This window comes from Cervus canadensis, chromosome 24 (genome assembly GCF_019320065.1).
Source record: "Cervus canadensis isolate Bull #8, Minnesota chromosome 24, ASM1932006v1, whole genome shotgun sequence".
Taxonomy (NCBI): domain Eukaryota; kingdom Metazoa; phylum Chordata; class Mammalia; order Artiodactyla; family Cervidae; genus Cervus; species Cervus canadensis.
This window is the reverse complement of record NC_057409.1, coordinates 28,777,974-28,793,688: the sequence shown is the minus strand read 5'-3', so window position 1 is coordinate 28,793,688 and position 15,715 is coordinate 28,777,974. Positions and strand designations below refer to the sequence as shown.

Sequence of the window (15,715 nt, the reverse complement as noted above, 5' to 3'; positions counted from 1 at the left end):
CAGCAGCCACAAGGAGAGGTGAGAGCCTCCTAGGTGGGTGGCCTCCTGGAACACAGCACCCTCCAGGCCTCAGCTGATTCCAGACTCCTGGCGAGAACCAGCAGCCCACCTCCAGCCCAGGGAAGGTCCTCGCCCTGGGTGTGAGGCTGGCCAGGGGTGACAGCCAACTGTAGTTCATCCCATTCTGGGATCTGTTCTGGGGGGCTGCCTTGTTCTGCACCGCCCAGGCAATCTGGCATTGTTGCCAGAACTCTGGCTGGCTAGTAGTGGGCAAAGCTTTATGGAAAACTCCAGCCATCTCACATGGGAGACGGCAGATTCAGAGGGGTACAACCCATGCCCACTTTGGGGATAGAAAATCAAGGTAGTGAGTGCAAAGGAAGTGGAAAATGGGCTTAAGAATCTGGAAGGAGCAATTCCTTCGTGGTCCAGTGGTTAGGACTCTGTACTCTCACTGCTGAGGGCCCGGGTTCAATCCCTGGTCTGGGAACTAAGATCCCACAAGCCAAGACGCAGCCAAAAAAAAAAAAACAAAACTGGATGGAGTCTTTAAAGAAACCAGGCCACACGGACCCAGGGCCCAGGTGGGAAGTCAGAACATCTAACACATCCAAGCTGGAAGGTGCTCAACACCCACCTCGTCCAACCCCCTTCCCCCACTTCCCCTAGGGTAGAGATGGGGACATGGAAGCCCAGGCCACCCAGGCCAGCATCTCCCTCATTTCACCTGCTGCTCTGAGTCATCCTTTGAATTCTGTTCCTAATAAATTAGTTAAAGGCCTTCAACCAGATTACATCTCCTCTCTGCTTCTCCATGTGCAAGGCTGAGTTCATTTAAATCAGGGGTTAAGCCAGGACACAGATGTGCTAACCAGATACTGTCACAACTGTGCATGGATGTCCCGAGGCATCTGTGTGTGACAGGGGGCGGCGGGGTGGGGGGTAGAAATCCATAGCTTTTTCAAAATCCCCCCCAAAACATCCAAGATCCCAGAAAGACAGACATCCTACCATCTGTGCTGATAGGAAACCAGGCAAGGGCTTCCAGAAGGCAACTTGTGACTCCAAGACAGTGGCTCTGAACCAGGAGTGATTATCCCCCCTGGGGACATTTGTCATGTTGCAGACATTTTGATTGTCATGACGACTGAGTGCTACCCACATGTGTAACAGTAGGTAGAGACCAGGGATGGTGCTAAACACCCTACAGGGCTCAGCATAGTCCCCACAACTAAGAACTGTCCTGCCCAAACATCGGTAGTGCTGAGGCTGAGAAATCGTGCTCTGAGCTGTACATGTGGGGCACACCCAGAAAGTGGGATAGGAGCCCCCAACATCTGAAGGGGCTGCTGTACCCCAGGCAGTGGGCGGGAATGCCTCCCAGGAGGAGCATTTTGTCAGCAAGGTGGCACCACACTAGTGCCTGGACCCTAGGCCACGCCAAGACCCATGCCCTGGGGCTGTGGGCACCTCAGTCAGTATCCAGAATGACAGCTCATCACCAGAGTGACGGCTCATCACCCCCCTGATCAGCCATCAGGGGGTGGGGATTGGGGGGGGGCAGCCTATGCGCCCAGCCACATGAGACCTGATCAGAGAAGAGAGCTGCTCCCCACGCACCCCCCTCAAGCCAGGCAGAACAAATGGAGTGAACAGCCATTCCCGGACACGGAGAGCACGAAGCAGTCACACAGCAAAGCCACACTTACCTTCAGAAAGCTCTGTCAGCACCTTCCTCTCATCCTCCTCTGAGGGAAGATGGGAAGAGAGGTGAGGAGGAAGGAGAGGCAGGAAAGAGAGGCAGGGGATGAAGGGGAGAGGAAGAGCAAAAAGGAGAGAGAGAGATGGATTAACAGGGATTATTTCCTGAGAGAGAGAGACTTTGCTGAGAAAAGGGGTGAGGCCGAGGCAGAGGCAGGCCCTCCAGGGCGCACAGGTAAGACAGGGCCTCGCTCTCAGGAGCAGCAGGCCCGTATCCCTGTCACAGCCCCCACGTCTCAAGCAGGAGTGTGCTGGCCTGGTGACAGGCAGCCCCCCCACCCAGTGACTCCGTGTCCCTGGCCATGCAGACACGTCCTGAGTGGGAGGCTGTGCCCGGCCGTGTGTCTGCATGGCTCACACCTGTCATGCCACCGCCCACCTACCTGGCTGGATCAGTCTTCTGGGGACTAAAGAAAAGAAGCAAAGTTGGTCCCCAGAACCCCAGTCCAGCCCACACCAGAGTCTAGAGAGCAAGTTTCTGGGCTCAGCCTGTTGGAAATGGTCACTAAGGGCCCAGGGTCTCCACTTTCCCTTTCCCAACAAGAAGGAGAGGAGCTGGGGAAAGTGACGAGGTATGAACCTGGAGTGTGTGCGTACATGTCTGCATGTGGTATGAGTGTGTGTGCATGTCTGTGTATGTGTGTGCGTGCATGCCTGCCTCTGTGTGTGCATGCAGGTCTCTGTGTGTGTGCATGTCTGTGTGTGTGTGCATGTCTGCGTGTGTGTGTGTGCGTGCACGCACAAGCATGTGGACTCTGGGGCACAGGAGCCAGGCTTCCGGCAGAAAGTTAACCACCTCCAGGGAAACAGGGCATGCCTCCAACCCCCCGACGTCAGAGGATGCTGGGAGTGGTGCTGACCCCAGAAGGCAAGGGCAGGAAGGCTCCATCCTCTTCAACCCCCGAACAGAGAGCCCCACCCAGGCCTGACCTCAGCATGGACACAGAGCCAGGCTGCCACCTTGTTTCCAGAAGAATCCTGAGAACCCACCAGGCCTGGGCCCTGCCCAGGACCACAGGCGTCCTCCAGCTGCCCACTCCTCCCTCCGGCCTCCCCAGCCACGTCCCTTCCCGCTGGAGTTACTCACCGCCGGTGGGGTGCAGCAGGATGTCGGCTGGGTTGTGGGGCTTCAGGCCCAGAGCAGACAAGGGTGTCTTGGCCAGACCTGGAGGGGAACGCACTGCACCGGGAATAAGAGGGAGAGCTGGAAGTGAGTGCGGGTGGAGGCATGGGGAGGGGACCCCTCCTGAGTGAGGGCATGCGGGGGAGCGGGGCTGGGGAGGCAGCAGGAGGAGGAGCAGAGGAACCAGCCCCGCCCTGGGGATGCCGGGGTGGCTCCACTCCCCCATCCCATCTCCTGTGTTCCTCCACAGGATGAAGGGTAAAAGGAGTCAGGAAACAGCCTTGCCCCTCAACCTCCACAAAGTCATTTCTGTCCCTAGACCCTGAGTTCCTTCCATACGGTCCCTCCACACTGTGGAGTTATAACACATACGCTAGTTTCTTGGGCACCCTCTGACTTGCTCTATATCACTGTCTCTCTAACCTCTCCTCTCACATTCCCCACCCCACCCCCAAACACACACACACACACACACACACACACACACACACACACATACACCCCACAGATGGACTTAAAGAAAGTGGAATATCAAGATGGCACAATCTGTAAAGGACAGAAGGAGAAGGGACCACCAGCAGAACCGACCCTGAGTCCCCAGGCCAGTCCTCAGCCACAGGTCTTTGACCTCCAGCCAAGCAGGCCCTTTGCAAACCCCAGGAAGACAGAATTTCTCAGCTGGGAGCTCTCTTACTTCCCCCAAACCTCAGTGTTCTGGAAGAGGAAAAAGCCCCATATCTAAAATACGTGGGCAAGAGCATGACCACCCTGCACAAACCCAGGTCACCTCCCAAGCCACCTGTCTGGGCTGGAAGTGTCACATAATACAAGGTCAGAAAGGGTGGTCAGGCTTTCTCCCATCAGCCAAGGACGTGGCTGGACTCCGAGCTGACCTGCAAGGTTGTTGCTCTGCCCAGTCACAAGATTTCTCAGTGGCAGTTGCCACGTCTCCTAACCCACCTCTGAGGAGAAGGAAAGAAAGGAGCTCTGTGTCTCTTGTCGCAGCTCTCAGGACCCTGCAGAGCCCACAGCCGTGGAGGACAGGCAGTCACACAGGGCCGCCGAAAGCCTAAGGCTGCCTGTCCCACCCCAGTGGCCTCAATAGATGAGCCGTGGCCTTCGGGGTGCCCAGGAGCCACACAGCAACTCCGGGACCCTCCCTGGTGTCTCCTCCCTTTCCCAAAAAGACAGTGAGACCTTCAGGAAACTAAACTCCCAAAATATAATCTTCCAATGAAAGTAATTTAAATAGCTTGTTTGTGATCTCCTGGAGGAGGGCACGGCAACCCACTCCAGTATTCTTGCCTGGAGAATCCCCATGAACAGAGGAGCCTGGTGGGCTACAGTCCATGGGGTCACAAAGAGTCGGACACAACTGAGCGACTAGGCACACACACGCACATTTGTGCATATGCTGGTGTATTCACAGGTGTCCATGGAAACAGAGGGGCATCACAGGAGTCCAGATGGTTGGCCCAGCCCTACACTCTACCCTCACTCTGTCCGAGATACCCAACAGACAGATATAGCAGAGGGGACAAGTGTGTATAAACACACACATCCAGGCAGGGGGTAGGTCTAGGCCTGCATGTTTCTATGCGTCCCTCTTTCTCTCATTACATACACACAAACACACATCTTACAATAGACTCTTATCAGGCACTTAGTAATGTTTGTCAGACAAATGACTTTGAATGCAATTAATTATGGAAGAATGAGCCCAGCCTCAGAGACCACTGTCCATGGGATGACCACGAAGACTCTGGGCCCGTAAGTCTGCCTAGTGGGTGCAGCAGAGCTGCAGGTGAACGGGGTAAAGGGGACGAGGGGACAGAGGCGGTGGGAGGCTCCTCCGGGCTTCCCTCAGCACCTCCAGCTTCCTCATCTCTCCTGCCCTCAGTCCCCAGGCATCCAGCCCTTCTGCTGAGGCAGACGCGGGGGTGGCCCTGAAGCCAGGCAAGGCTTGGCTTCCCCAGAGAAGAATTCCTTGCATTGCTCCGCCTCTGTTTTCTTTCCCAACCCTGTGCCTGGAGGAAACCTCTAACTTATTCTTTCCTCCCCAGGCACCCAGGGCTGACCCACCGGAGGGAGAGAAGAATGGGAACAGAAACAAGGGGTAGAACCAACTCTAGCCCAGCCCAGATGGCTTCATCCCAGGCAGGGTGATGGCTAGGATCCTGGCTGTTTGGACCCACAGGAAATTGGATCAAACGTGAAGGTGGTGGGGCGGGGAGCTTCCCAGACGGCTCAGTGGTAAAAGAATCCACCTGCCAATGCAGGAGATGCAGGTTCGATCCCTGGGTCGGGAAAACCCCCGGGAGGAGGAAATGGCAACCCACTCCAGTATTCTTGCCTAGAGAATCCCAAGGACCGAGGAGCCTGGTGGGCAACAGTCTGGGGGGTCACAAAGAGTCAAACACAACTGAGCATGCACACACACACACACACATGCAGGTTGGAGAGTTAAGACCGGGGGAGAGATTCCAGGAGTCTGAAGCCTTTTATACGGCTAGAGAGCTGTCTTGAACAGACTGCCCTGGGCTTTCACGGTCCAATACGGCAGTCATGAACCACACGGGGCTATGGTGCACCTGCTGTGTGTCCAGTCTGAACTGAGGTGTCCCATGAGTGTGAAAACACACAGTGGATTTCAGACTTGTATGAAACAAGGATGAAAAATATGTCTTTATACTGATTACATGTTGAAATCATACTTTAGATCCTTAGGGTTAAATAACAGCAAAAACTTTTTTTGGCTCCACCGCAAGGCTTATGGTAATCTTAGTACCCCGATCAAGGATTGAACCCAGGCCCTTGGTAGTGAAATCACAAAGTCCTAAACACTGGACCACCAAGAAATTCCCTAAATAATACCTATTATTAGAATGAATTTCACCAACTTCTTTTTAGATTTCTTAAAAAGATTGTAAGATAATATTCTCATTAATATTTTATTTCTACTTACCTATAGAAATGATAATACTTTGTGGATATTTTGAGTTAAATTAAGAAATCGTTACAATTAATTTCTCCCGTTTCCTGCATGTCCTTTAATGGAGCTGTTAGAGAAGTTTCTAGTGCAAACAGCTCATGTTATTTTTCTGCTGGACAGTCCACTCACAAATGTAACTTCCTGTGTGTCCAAGATGGGCTTCCCAGCTGGCTCTAGTGGGAAAGAGCCCGCCTGCCAATGCAGGAGATGTAAGAGACACAGGTTAGATCCCTGGGTCAGGAAGATCCCCTGGAGGCTGCTAAGTCGCTTCAGTCGTGTCCGACTCTGTGCGACCCCATAGACAGCAGCCCACCAGGCTTCCCCATCCCTGGGAGTCTCCAGGCAAGGACACTGGAGTGGGCTGCCATTTCCTTCTCCAATGCATGAAAGTGAAAAGTGAAAGGGAAGTCGCTCAGTCGTGTCCAATTCTTAGTGACCCCATGGACTGCAGCCCACCAGGCTCCTCCGCCCATGGGATTTTCCAGGCAAGAGTACTGGAGTGGGGTGCCATTGCCTTCTCCGTCCCCTGGAGGAGGGCATGGCAATCCACTGCAGTTTTCTTGCCTAGAGAATCCCATGGACAGAGGAGCCTGGCGGGCTACAGGCCACGGGGTTGCAAAGAGTCGGACACGACTGAAATGACTGAGCACACGGTACGTATCCAAGATGGTGGCCAACACAATTCTGTTGGCACAGAAAGCAAGCACTGTTGTGTCCTCCCCCCGGCAGGACAGCCAGCTGCCAGAGAACACGTGGCCAGCTCCAACTCTCCTGTCCTCACTCTCCACCCTTCTCACCCAGATGAATGAATAGCTTGGGTGGACCCCCTCTAGTCTAACCCTGGAGCATCACTAGTCTCTTCACCTCTGCCAACTCAGGCCTCTTACAGGAACCCCGAGGCCTTCACAGCCTGGGACTGATCCATCACTGCTTTCTCAGGTCTCCTCCAGCTCCTCTTCATGTCTCTTCTACCATGAAATGGAATACTTCCTCTCTCCTGGGCTCATCCAGGTTTTCTCATTGTTTGGAAATGTCTCTGCCCTTTAGGGACCTGCCACTCTAGTGAGAACATCAAGTAAGACACAGACTAAAGGCTCCTGTCTGGAGGCCAAGAGATGGATGCGTTGGGCATATGGTCAACCTGAGGGTTCTGGGCCTTTGTTTCCTTGGTGAAAACTAGGAAGTGGAAGAGGTGCCTGGATGCAGACAGAAATGGGAGTCAGAAGCAAGAAGGTCCAGGGGTTACTTTAGGATGTTACTTTAGGATGAGGGATGTTTTACACATAGGATACAAAGACTCTTGGCAACTAGCAAACCATAATATGAGAGTCCAGGGACCCCAGAGTAGGTCAGCCTGGATCCCAGGATGCAGCTGCTGCATCTTAGATGTGTGAGCGTGGACAGCAGAAAAGAAGTGAAGAGAGGTGAGGAAGGGAAGCAGAAGTTAAGATGAGCTGTAGGGATGAGAAGCGGCAGATTCTGGCCCCACCCAGCTCTGCCAGCACTGCCAAACCTGGGAAGCTTACACAGGCCAGAGGGCACCCAGGGAAGGAAGGCCGAGTATGGAGTTCTTACCCCCACTGGGTGGTGGGCTGGTCGGAGAGGTTCCCTCCATCTCCTCGAAGGCCTCCTTGTAGCTGTGCAGATGGGGCTGCAGAAGGAGAACAAGGGAGGAAAACCACAGTTGTGAGCCTGAGGAGTTACCAGTTACCAGCCTAACTAGTCATCCTTTCCAGTAAACACAGAGGTCAAAGGCAGATCCTCGTCACCTGTGGCCCCAACAACTCCTTGCAGCCGAGAGAACAGAAAGTGACTGATTGCAAGGCAATCGTCCAGCAGTACCTGCCTTGGAAATGTTTCACAACAAGGCCAAAGAGAAGGGACAGAAGGCAGGAGAGAAAAGATGTCCAAAAGCCATTTTTGTCCAGAAGGACCCATTAACCTGGGATTTTACCAAATATGGACCACTCACATCAGAATCTTCCAGAATCAGATTCCTGGGTCCCACCCCAAGTCTAATAGGCTAGAATTTCTACAGGGGGACTTGAGAATTTACATTTTTAACAAACTCCCTGGTGATTGTTATGCTCACTAAAGTTTAAAACCTACTTCCTCAAACTGCTAAACTGTCTCAAAAATACAAACACTTTGACACTGAAATTATCTATCTCCCAAGGAAACCCTACATCCAGAAAGGGTTCAAAAACAGTTAGTCTGTAGGATCTGGCTTGGAGTCTAGAGTCTGTGGTCACCTACATCATATCAGGGTCCTTACCACCCTAATAAAGGACGCTCTCTGGGGCTCAAGAAGGGAACCTCAGTCTCAGTGTTCATGGAAGAAGTAGGGGAATAAAAGTTATTTAGAGAGGGAAATTGGCTCCAGATTCCACAAGCCATAGAGAAGCCCTAGGCTGAGGATGCAGGGAGGAAAAAAATACTGAGTTTACTGACAGATCACTGTTACTCAGATGACCATCAAGTCAAGTAGTTCAGGTGGGCTCTGCTACCCTCTGTGGCCCAGGACTCACCTCTTTGGGTCGTCCTCCAGGATTGAGAGCGATAGTAAGAGCCAGCTCTGGGGAGACACATTGGACAGGCGAGCGAACCCCGGGGCTACGGGGGGATGTGGGTTCTGGTGACTGGTTCTCATACTGCCCATCGCTGGCAGCCCGCTTCCGGAGAGGTGCTGGGGGCTCTGCAGGCTGCTTCTCCCGAGCCTGCACCCCTGGGAGAAATAGCAGGGCAGAGAGGGCAATGAGCAAAACGTGGGGAAAAGAATTAATCCGACCCAACTCCCCTAGAGGAGGCAGTGGATCTTAGCTCAGGGGGCCAAGCTGGAGCTGGGCTTGCCTCCCCTCACACCTCCTCCCTCCAGCCTCCCTCTGCCCACACCCCAGTTTCTCTGCTGGGTGGGGGAATCTGCTTAGGTTGAGCTGGCCTTCAGCAGGAATCTCTACTCTGCACAGGGCTGGGGCCCAGAGCACAAAGAACTGATACAAGAAACAGATGTCAACTTCTTCCAAGCCCCAGAGGCAGAGGGCCAGAGCTTCCAGGCAAAGGAGGGAAGGTGGAGGGAGGAGAGACAGTCTCCAAGGCGACTGCATCAACCAACAAGCAACACCAGGCCCGTGGGGAAGGACTTGGAAAGACTGAATGACGCATCAGCTTGCAAATGGTGCTCCCGAGAAGAAACCCAAGAAATGACTAAGACCTGTCACGATGTCCCAGCCCCATCTGGCCCCTGGAATACTGCTGGCCTTCTCTGGGGCTCCCCAACCCTCATCCATCCAGCGCCGCTCTGAAACCTCCCACCCACTTCCTGGATGCCCACACTTTTCTTGCCCCAAAGATGGCCCAGGTTTCCAGGCTGCCCCAGAGCAGCAGGCAAACAGCCTGCAGACAAGTGCCTCCTGTGCTTCTGTGTACTTCCCTCCCATTCCCCAGGCCTTAACCTCACCCTCCTCCCTTCCCACTCCCTCTTCCCACAGCTGGGCTGCCGCACGAAACCCATTGCCTCATTGAGCTGGCTCCAGAATCCTAGAAAACTTACTCCCTTGGGGCCCAGAGGCCATGACCCAGCCTGAGGGCGGGCCCCTCATCCTCACTACCCTGCAGAAGGAAATTCCAGCCCTGCCTTCGCCACCACCCGAGAGGGCAGGCGAGGTGAAGAGAGGTACTAGGACTTATCAAAGGTTTCATGAGACCCTGTCCACACCAGCCTCAGGCCAGCGCTTGTGGGCTGACCGACCACACCAAGGCACACACACGCGCACACACACACCAGACAGCCTCAGCAACAAGCCAGCACAGCCAAGCAGAAATCACCCTCAATCAGACTGAATTGTCATCTACCCTTCACAGGGGGTTCTGCATGGCCCCAAGAATCCCTAGCTCCCGCCTGGCACCACCACTGAGGCCACTATGAAAAGCACAGGCTGCGAAGCCTACATACTTGTCATGAACAGCAGGCTGCCAGCTGCCAAGTCTAGGGATGGATGCACACACTCTCACACATACACAAACACACACACAGTCACTTGGAGTGACATGCACTCAGACCAGCCCCTAATTAGGAGCGTTGTCTGGAGAGCACTTGCAGATGCAGAAGGTCCCTGGTTGGGGTGGTATCCTGAGTTTTCACTGCCAGCTCTTCATTCATCAGAGGCAACCTGCCTACCAGCTCAACCAAGAGAAAAAAGAGCCCCGAGTGAAGACTATAAACCGGACTCACAAACCACCTTACTTAAAACAAATACGCCCCTTGCCTTGAAGGACCCTTATTTGCAGAAGAGAAAAGTAGGGGTCACACTGTCCTAACCAGGGGCTGCTATGAGGATCAACCTGGATGGAGGACAGGGCACACCTCTGAAGGGCTGGGCAGGGCCCACTCAGGGACCCTAGGGCAACCCCAGGCTCTCAGCCCTCAGAGAATCGGGGGCGGGAGGTCCCCTACCCTCGCTCACACTTCCCCCACCTCCACCAAGCCCCCTTCCCCCTCAAGCCTCCCCAAGCAGCTTGGTCCAGAGCTGCCGCTGGTTTCATTCCTGGCAAAAACATTAGAGAGAAACAGACATAGCCATTGATTTTCTAATAATAATTGTGACAAAGGAGGCGCATTCGGAAAAGGCTCCCGGGGGGGGGGGGGGGGGGAGTTGGAACTAAGTTCAGCCCCAAGGTTAAAAGAAACGCATTAGGGCTGCACAGAGTTCCCGCTCACCCAGCCCCGCTGCCTCCCTCGGCCAGAGCCCGAGTCTTTGCAAGGGGCGGCTGATGTCCTTGTTTGGGGATCCGATGTCTGCCCTTGAAAAACGGGTCTGCTTTAACTCAGGGCCCTGACTCTCCCGGAGGGACACAGAACATTCTCTCGGATGCACTCAGAACATGAGCTCCACGTTCAGGGGCTGCAGAGGGTTGCAGTGGCCCAGAGAGGAGGCTAGACCGTTGTGGGGAGGGGAAGCTTCCAGGCCATGGAGGGTGTGAGGTCTAGCCCAAGGCAGTCAGCCACTTGAGAGCAATCACACCTCTTCTTCAAGCCCCCTCTCCACCACCACCAGAGTGGGACCAGCTCTGTCCAGAGGCAGGGGGATGGACAGGCTGCCATCCAAAGCGTAGGGTCCTGCAGGGCACAGCCCCCCTCTGCAGAAGAGGGAAGCCCCACATTCCACTCCCACGGGGACAGACCCTCTCCCACGGAGCGCCCCCCGCAGCCCCAGTGGCCAGCCCCAGGCCTCTTACATTCTCTGAACACAGTGTCCCACTGTTGTCCGCCTTGGCAGGCCTAGATCTGCCCCCCGAGTGCCAGGAGAGCCATATTCCCTCTCTCTTGTCCCTCTCTACAGAAGGGGAGACGGGCCATGGCAGAGGGGAGAGAAGAGAGCCCCATTGTTCCTCAGCCAAGCTGGGACGTCTGGACACAAGCTGACAGCCTGTGTCAAAGGGAGAACACCCCTCCCTCATGTCCCAGAGACGGACAGATAATAAAAATAGCCCCACTCTCTCCCACCAACCTCCTCTCCGCCCAGCACATCCCCCCACCCAGACCCCAGGACTTTCTGTCTCCTGGCCCCGCCCCCATTCTCAGTAGTGCCCCACTCCCTGCATACACACAGGCATGTGCATGCACGCGCGCGCGCGCGTGCACACACACACACACACACACACACGTGGGCACACACAGCCTGAGCCTGGCAGGAACAGCGGTGGGTCACAGTCATCCTCAGAACCTCCACAGTCAGCCCCTCCTCAGCAGAAGACCAGGGACCACAGGAAGTTTATGAAGAAAGTGCGGGGAAGACAGGCCGCCCAGGGACTCTGCAAAGTCTTCCCAGCAAAGCTGGTGAGTCCAGCCTTCTAAGCCCAGCAGCACAAAGGAGCAGCCAGAAAGCGGCCTTTAGGATAGTAACACACTACACAAGAAGACGTCTGTCGTCCTCCGAGGGCTGCTCACACACTCTGGGCCTTCCCCACCTCCTGGAGGACAGCGGTCACCTCAGCCCGGGGCCTCCACCTTGGCCACCAGACCTCCAGAGCGGGGCACAGGGCGCTGGAGCAGCCCCATCTCCCGGGGCCCTCACTTGCTCCTCCCGGGGCCCTCACTTGCTCCCCCCGAGGATGGTGCTGTGCTTAGGGGACAGCCGGCTCCAAGGCTCCCCTGAAGTGGCCTGGACCCGAGGTCAAGAATCTCCTTCATCTCACACACACATACACACACACACACACACACACAATTCTAGAGGCTGTCACCCTAACACACATCAATACACCTGATTCATAGATACAGCATGGCTGCCCACCACCCCGGCATCCGTGGACAAATGTCCTTGTGCCAACTTCATCACATGCCTCCTCTACAACCCCCGGACTGGCCACTTCCACCCTCACAGACCCAGCTCTTCTCTCCAGCCTTCCATTTTCCAAAAGACTGGATTCCTCAGCTCCAGGTGGCAGGGCTGGGTGTCCGACTGCTTGCCTGGGGCTCCGGAAGCGAGGGGATCCGGGAGGCCACCTGCTGGGGCCAGGGCACCAGAAAGCCACACGGCAATCACACTAGCTAACAGCCCCAGGGCAAGCCATGCCAGCTCCCCTCAGGACAGGCCCACCCCCAGAACTGCCCCAAACCCCAGGCCCAGCTGGACACTGCACTCCCCACCACTGGGCCGAAAAGAAGATGGAGGGACAGGAGAGGAGGCGAACAGGGAGCGATTCTGCCACAGCCATCTCCCTATAGTCCATGGACTGGGAGAAGGAGGGCCCTGAAAGCACCAGATATTGCCCCTGGGAGTCAACAGCTCCCTCCACCCGCTAAGCCTTTTCCCAGAGCTGCTTAAGGCCACTGCATGGGATAAACCCGTGCATACCATCTTCTCCCTGACCTGGGCTTCTGGCTTCAAAGGAGCTGGGATGGGATGAGGGGATTCCCTCCCTAGAGCTAAAAGTCTAAGGGCTTGGATGTCCAGCTGGGGCAGAGGATGCCAGTGGACCACATCACTCTAAAATAGAGCAGCGTGACTCTGGATGGAAGGGCCACCATATTGGAGAACATCAAGTCATCAAGCTAAAGGCACATGGCCAGGCTACGATCCTTCATTTGTCACGCTGCGAGAGTGAGCTCTGAGCAATTCAGAGACTTGCCCGGGAGTATCACAGAGGTGGTCACAGGCAGAGCCAGGACCACACCCGGGGCTTCTGACTCTTGGCCATGGGTCCTGGGATCAGAGATTCAGGATGAGTCAGAGGGGGGTGCCCTGCCCCATCGAGTGTACTCCAGAATGGACAGAGCAGCAGGTGCCGGGGTACCACTCTGCGTCTTGTGCCCGCTGGTCCATGCTGAGCATGGCCTGGCTCCTGCAGAGGCTCTGGCCAGGACAGCCCGGGTGATCTAAGAGCCAAGGCAGCTGGAGAGCTGGGCTGTCCCGAACCCTCACTGAGCGCCTTTGTTGCAAAGACCTGCATGCCCACAAGGAGCCTAAAAGTTGGTCCAGTCACCCCAGACCCTGTTCCCAGCAGGGAAGGCCAAGGCTGGAAGCATCAGGCCGTGTCCATGCAGAAAGTGGGAGCACTCGCTCATGCAGAGAGGAGGGAGGCAGAAGGGAGCAAGGACAGAGGCAGTCAGAAAAGAAACGGGGGCAAAGAGAAGAAAGAGATGGAGAGAACAGAAGAGGGAAAGGAGGGAACACGAGGAGGAGATGGGAAATGAGGAGGTGGAAGAAAGTGGGCAAAGTTTGGAAGGGAGGAGAGAGAAAAGGGGAGCTAGGGTGAGTCATAAAAGGAGGGGAGGGGAAGAGGAACCAACCAGAGAGAGAGGAAGATCGGAGCCGGTGGAGAGGAGGGTGCCAGGAGCTGACTCTCCGCCCAGTGCCCTGCAGCCTGGCATTGTATGCTGCCCACCCCCACCCCAGGGAGCCGGCAGGGGGGAGGCAAGCAGCGTGGGGTGGGGGTGGGGGGCAGCGAGGGAGGCGGGAAGAGGAGGACACCAGGCAAGGAAGGAAACACGCCCAGGCACAGGGGACAGATGGACACGGGACACATGAAGAACGCCAGGGACCAGGCATTTCACAAGACGAAAACAAAACAAAAACAAAGAAAAAAATCAATATTAGTTGGTGTTCTGAGTCTAGAACCCGGCCACATACTTGAGGGAGGTGAGCAGGGTGTCAGACAAGAAGAGAAGGTGGATCCGGGGTCTCACTTCTCCAAAGGACAGGTGGACGTTCTGCGGTCCAGTAGGACACCACTCACCTCTCTCTTTCCTAACCCCAGCGTGGAGCAGGAGGGTGCCAGCCTGGGACCAGGAGATTTCAATCCTTTGGCTCCACATCTCATCCACCCTCATGGTCAGCATGTCCCCGTTCCAGGACCTCTCTCCTCTCATGGTCATCTCCCGCCCCCTGGATTCAGCAGTGACCCCACCAGTCTCAGTCCAAGGGTCATCTCCCCAAGCATCAGGGCATTCCTTGGCCCTTTATTCTTTCATCACACCCTCCTTAGTAATCTTCTTCCACGGGAGCCACTTCAACTCCTGCCCCAAACTGCTGGGCACCACTGAAAAGTCCTTAAGAGGAGCCTGCCTGGATGTGCTGTAAGGATCTGTGATGTCTTTTTCTTCAACCCAGCTGACTCCAATCCATCTCACACCCCAGGGGCTGCACAGTGGCTGGTATCACTTCTTTCTGGCTCCCAGAGAGCCATACCTTTTGAGTTTTCTCTACTTCAAAAGCTGCTCCATATCAGTTTTTTCTTTTTTTTTAACTGGTTCCTCCTCATGTCTCAAGGCTCCAAAACTCAATCCCAGGACCTACTCTGTCTGTGCTCACCCCCTTGGTAAGATCATGCAGTTTCTTACTTCACATGACATCATAGACTGATATCTCCCACATTCCTAAGCTCCAATCTCTCCCCGCCTAAACTCTGAACCATCTTAAACACTTCTCAAATGTAACATGGCCAAAATCACACTTCTGATATCACCTCGAAGACTGCTCTTCCCACATTCTTCTCCATCTGAAAGAAGAGCAACTCCATCCTTTAGTTGCTCAAGCCAGAAACCTTGACTTTTCCTTCTCTCAGGAAGCTTTGCACTTGCTATTTTCTCTGGCACATTCCCTCCCTACCCAACAAAGTTTTTTCCCTGACCATCCAACTACCCCACCACCACCCTTTACCCTTCACTGGCATTTCACTGCACTTCACTGGCATTTCACTGGCATTTCACTGCTATGGCACTTATCACCCATCTAACAAATTACACGTGTATTTGCTTATTGGTTTATTGTCCATTTCCATCTCTTTAAAAAAAAAAATCTTTATCTTTTTTGTTTACCACCATTTCTCCAGAGCCTAGGCTAACATGTAGCATAGACAAGGAGCACATGTTGAATGAATGACAGAATGGGCCTTGATCTCGTCTCCTTTTTCCATAATGAAATATAAAAACTGAGTTCTTAATTCAAGCTCTCAAAAGTTGACACCAATATTTCACTATATCTGTATCCATTCTCTATTCTTATTTCATGAAGAGGTACCTTACCTCCTCAGCTCAGATGTATGCTCAATTGTATCTGACTCTTTTCAATCCCATGGGCTGTAGCCTGCCAGGCTCCTCTGTCCACGGAATTCTCTAGGCAAGAATACTGGAGTGGGTTGCCATTTCCTACTCCAGACGATCTTCCTGACCCAGAGATCAAACCCGCATCTCTTACATCTCCTGCATTGGCAGGTGGATTCTTTACCAATTGTGCCACCTGGGAAACCCCTACCTTACCTCCTGGTTGAGCCTAAATTATCTACCCAGGTATCTACTCCTAAGCCTACCCCCTCTTTACCTCCAAAGAGACCTGTTC

General features: G+C 54.4%; 1 protein-coding gene across 11 annotated transcripts in view; it reads right to left on the bottom strand.

Annotated features, from left to right (window-relative positions):
• TNS1 (tensin 1) overlaps positions 1 to 15,715 on the bottom strand; it is a 207,959-nt gene that overhangs the window by 28,066 nt on the left and 164,178 nt on the right. For 5 of the 11 annotated variants that reach the window (XR_006265125.1, XM_043444803.1, XM_043444808.1 and 2 more), the window contains 6 exons: positions 13,669 to 13,755; positions 8,405 to 8,601; positions 7,452 to 7,527; positions 2,849 to 2,941; positions 2,145 to 2,168; positions 1,710 to 1,748 (listed from right to left, as the gene is read on the bottom strand). Coding sequence is in view for 10 of the 11 variants with exons in the window: in XM_043444803.1 (XP_043300738.1) it covers positions 1,710 to 1,748; positions 2,145 to 2,168; positions 2,849 to 2,941; positions 7,452 to 7,527; positions 8,405 to 8,601; positions 13,669 to 13,755 (516 nt within the window). In the remaining variant the exon portion in view is untranslated. The remainder of the gene's footprint in view (positions 1 to 1,709; positions 1,749 to 2,144; positions 2,169 to 2,848; positions 2,942 to 7,451; positions 7,528 to 8,404; positions 8,602 to 13,668; positions 13,756 to 15,715) is intronic. The other 6 variants (XM_043444801.1, XM_043444800.1, XM_043444804.1 and 3 more) reach the window with 6 other exon arrangements.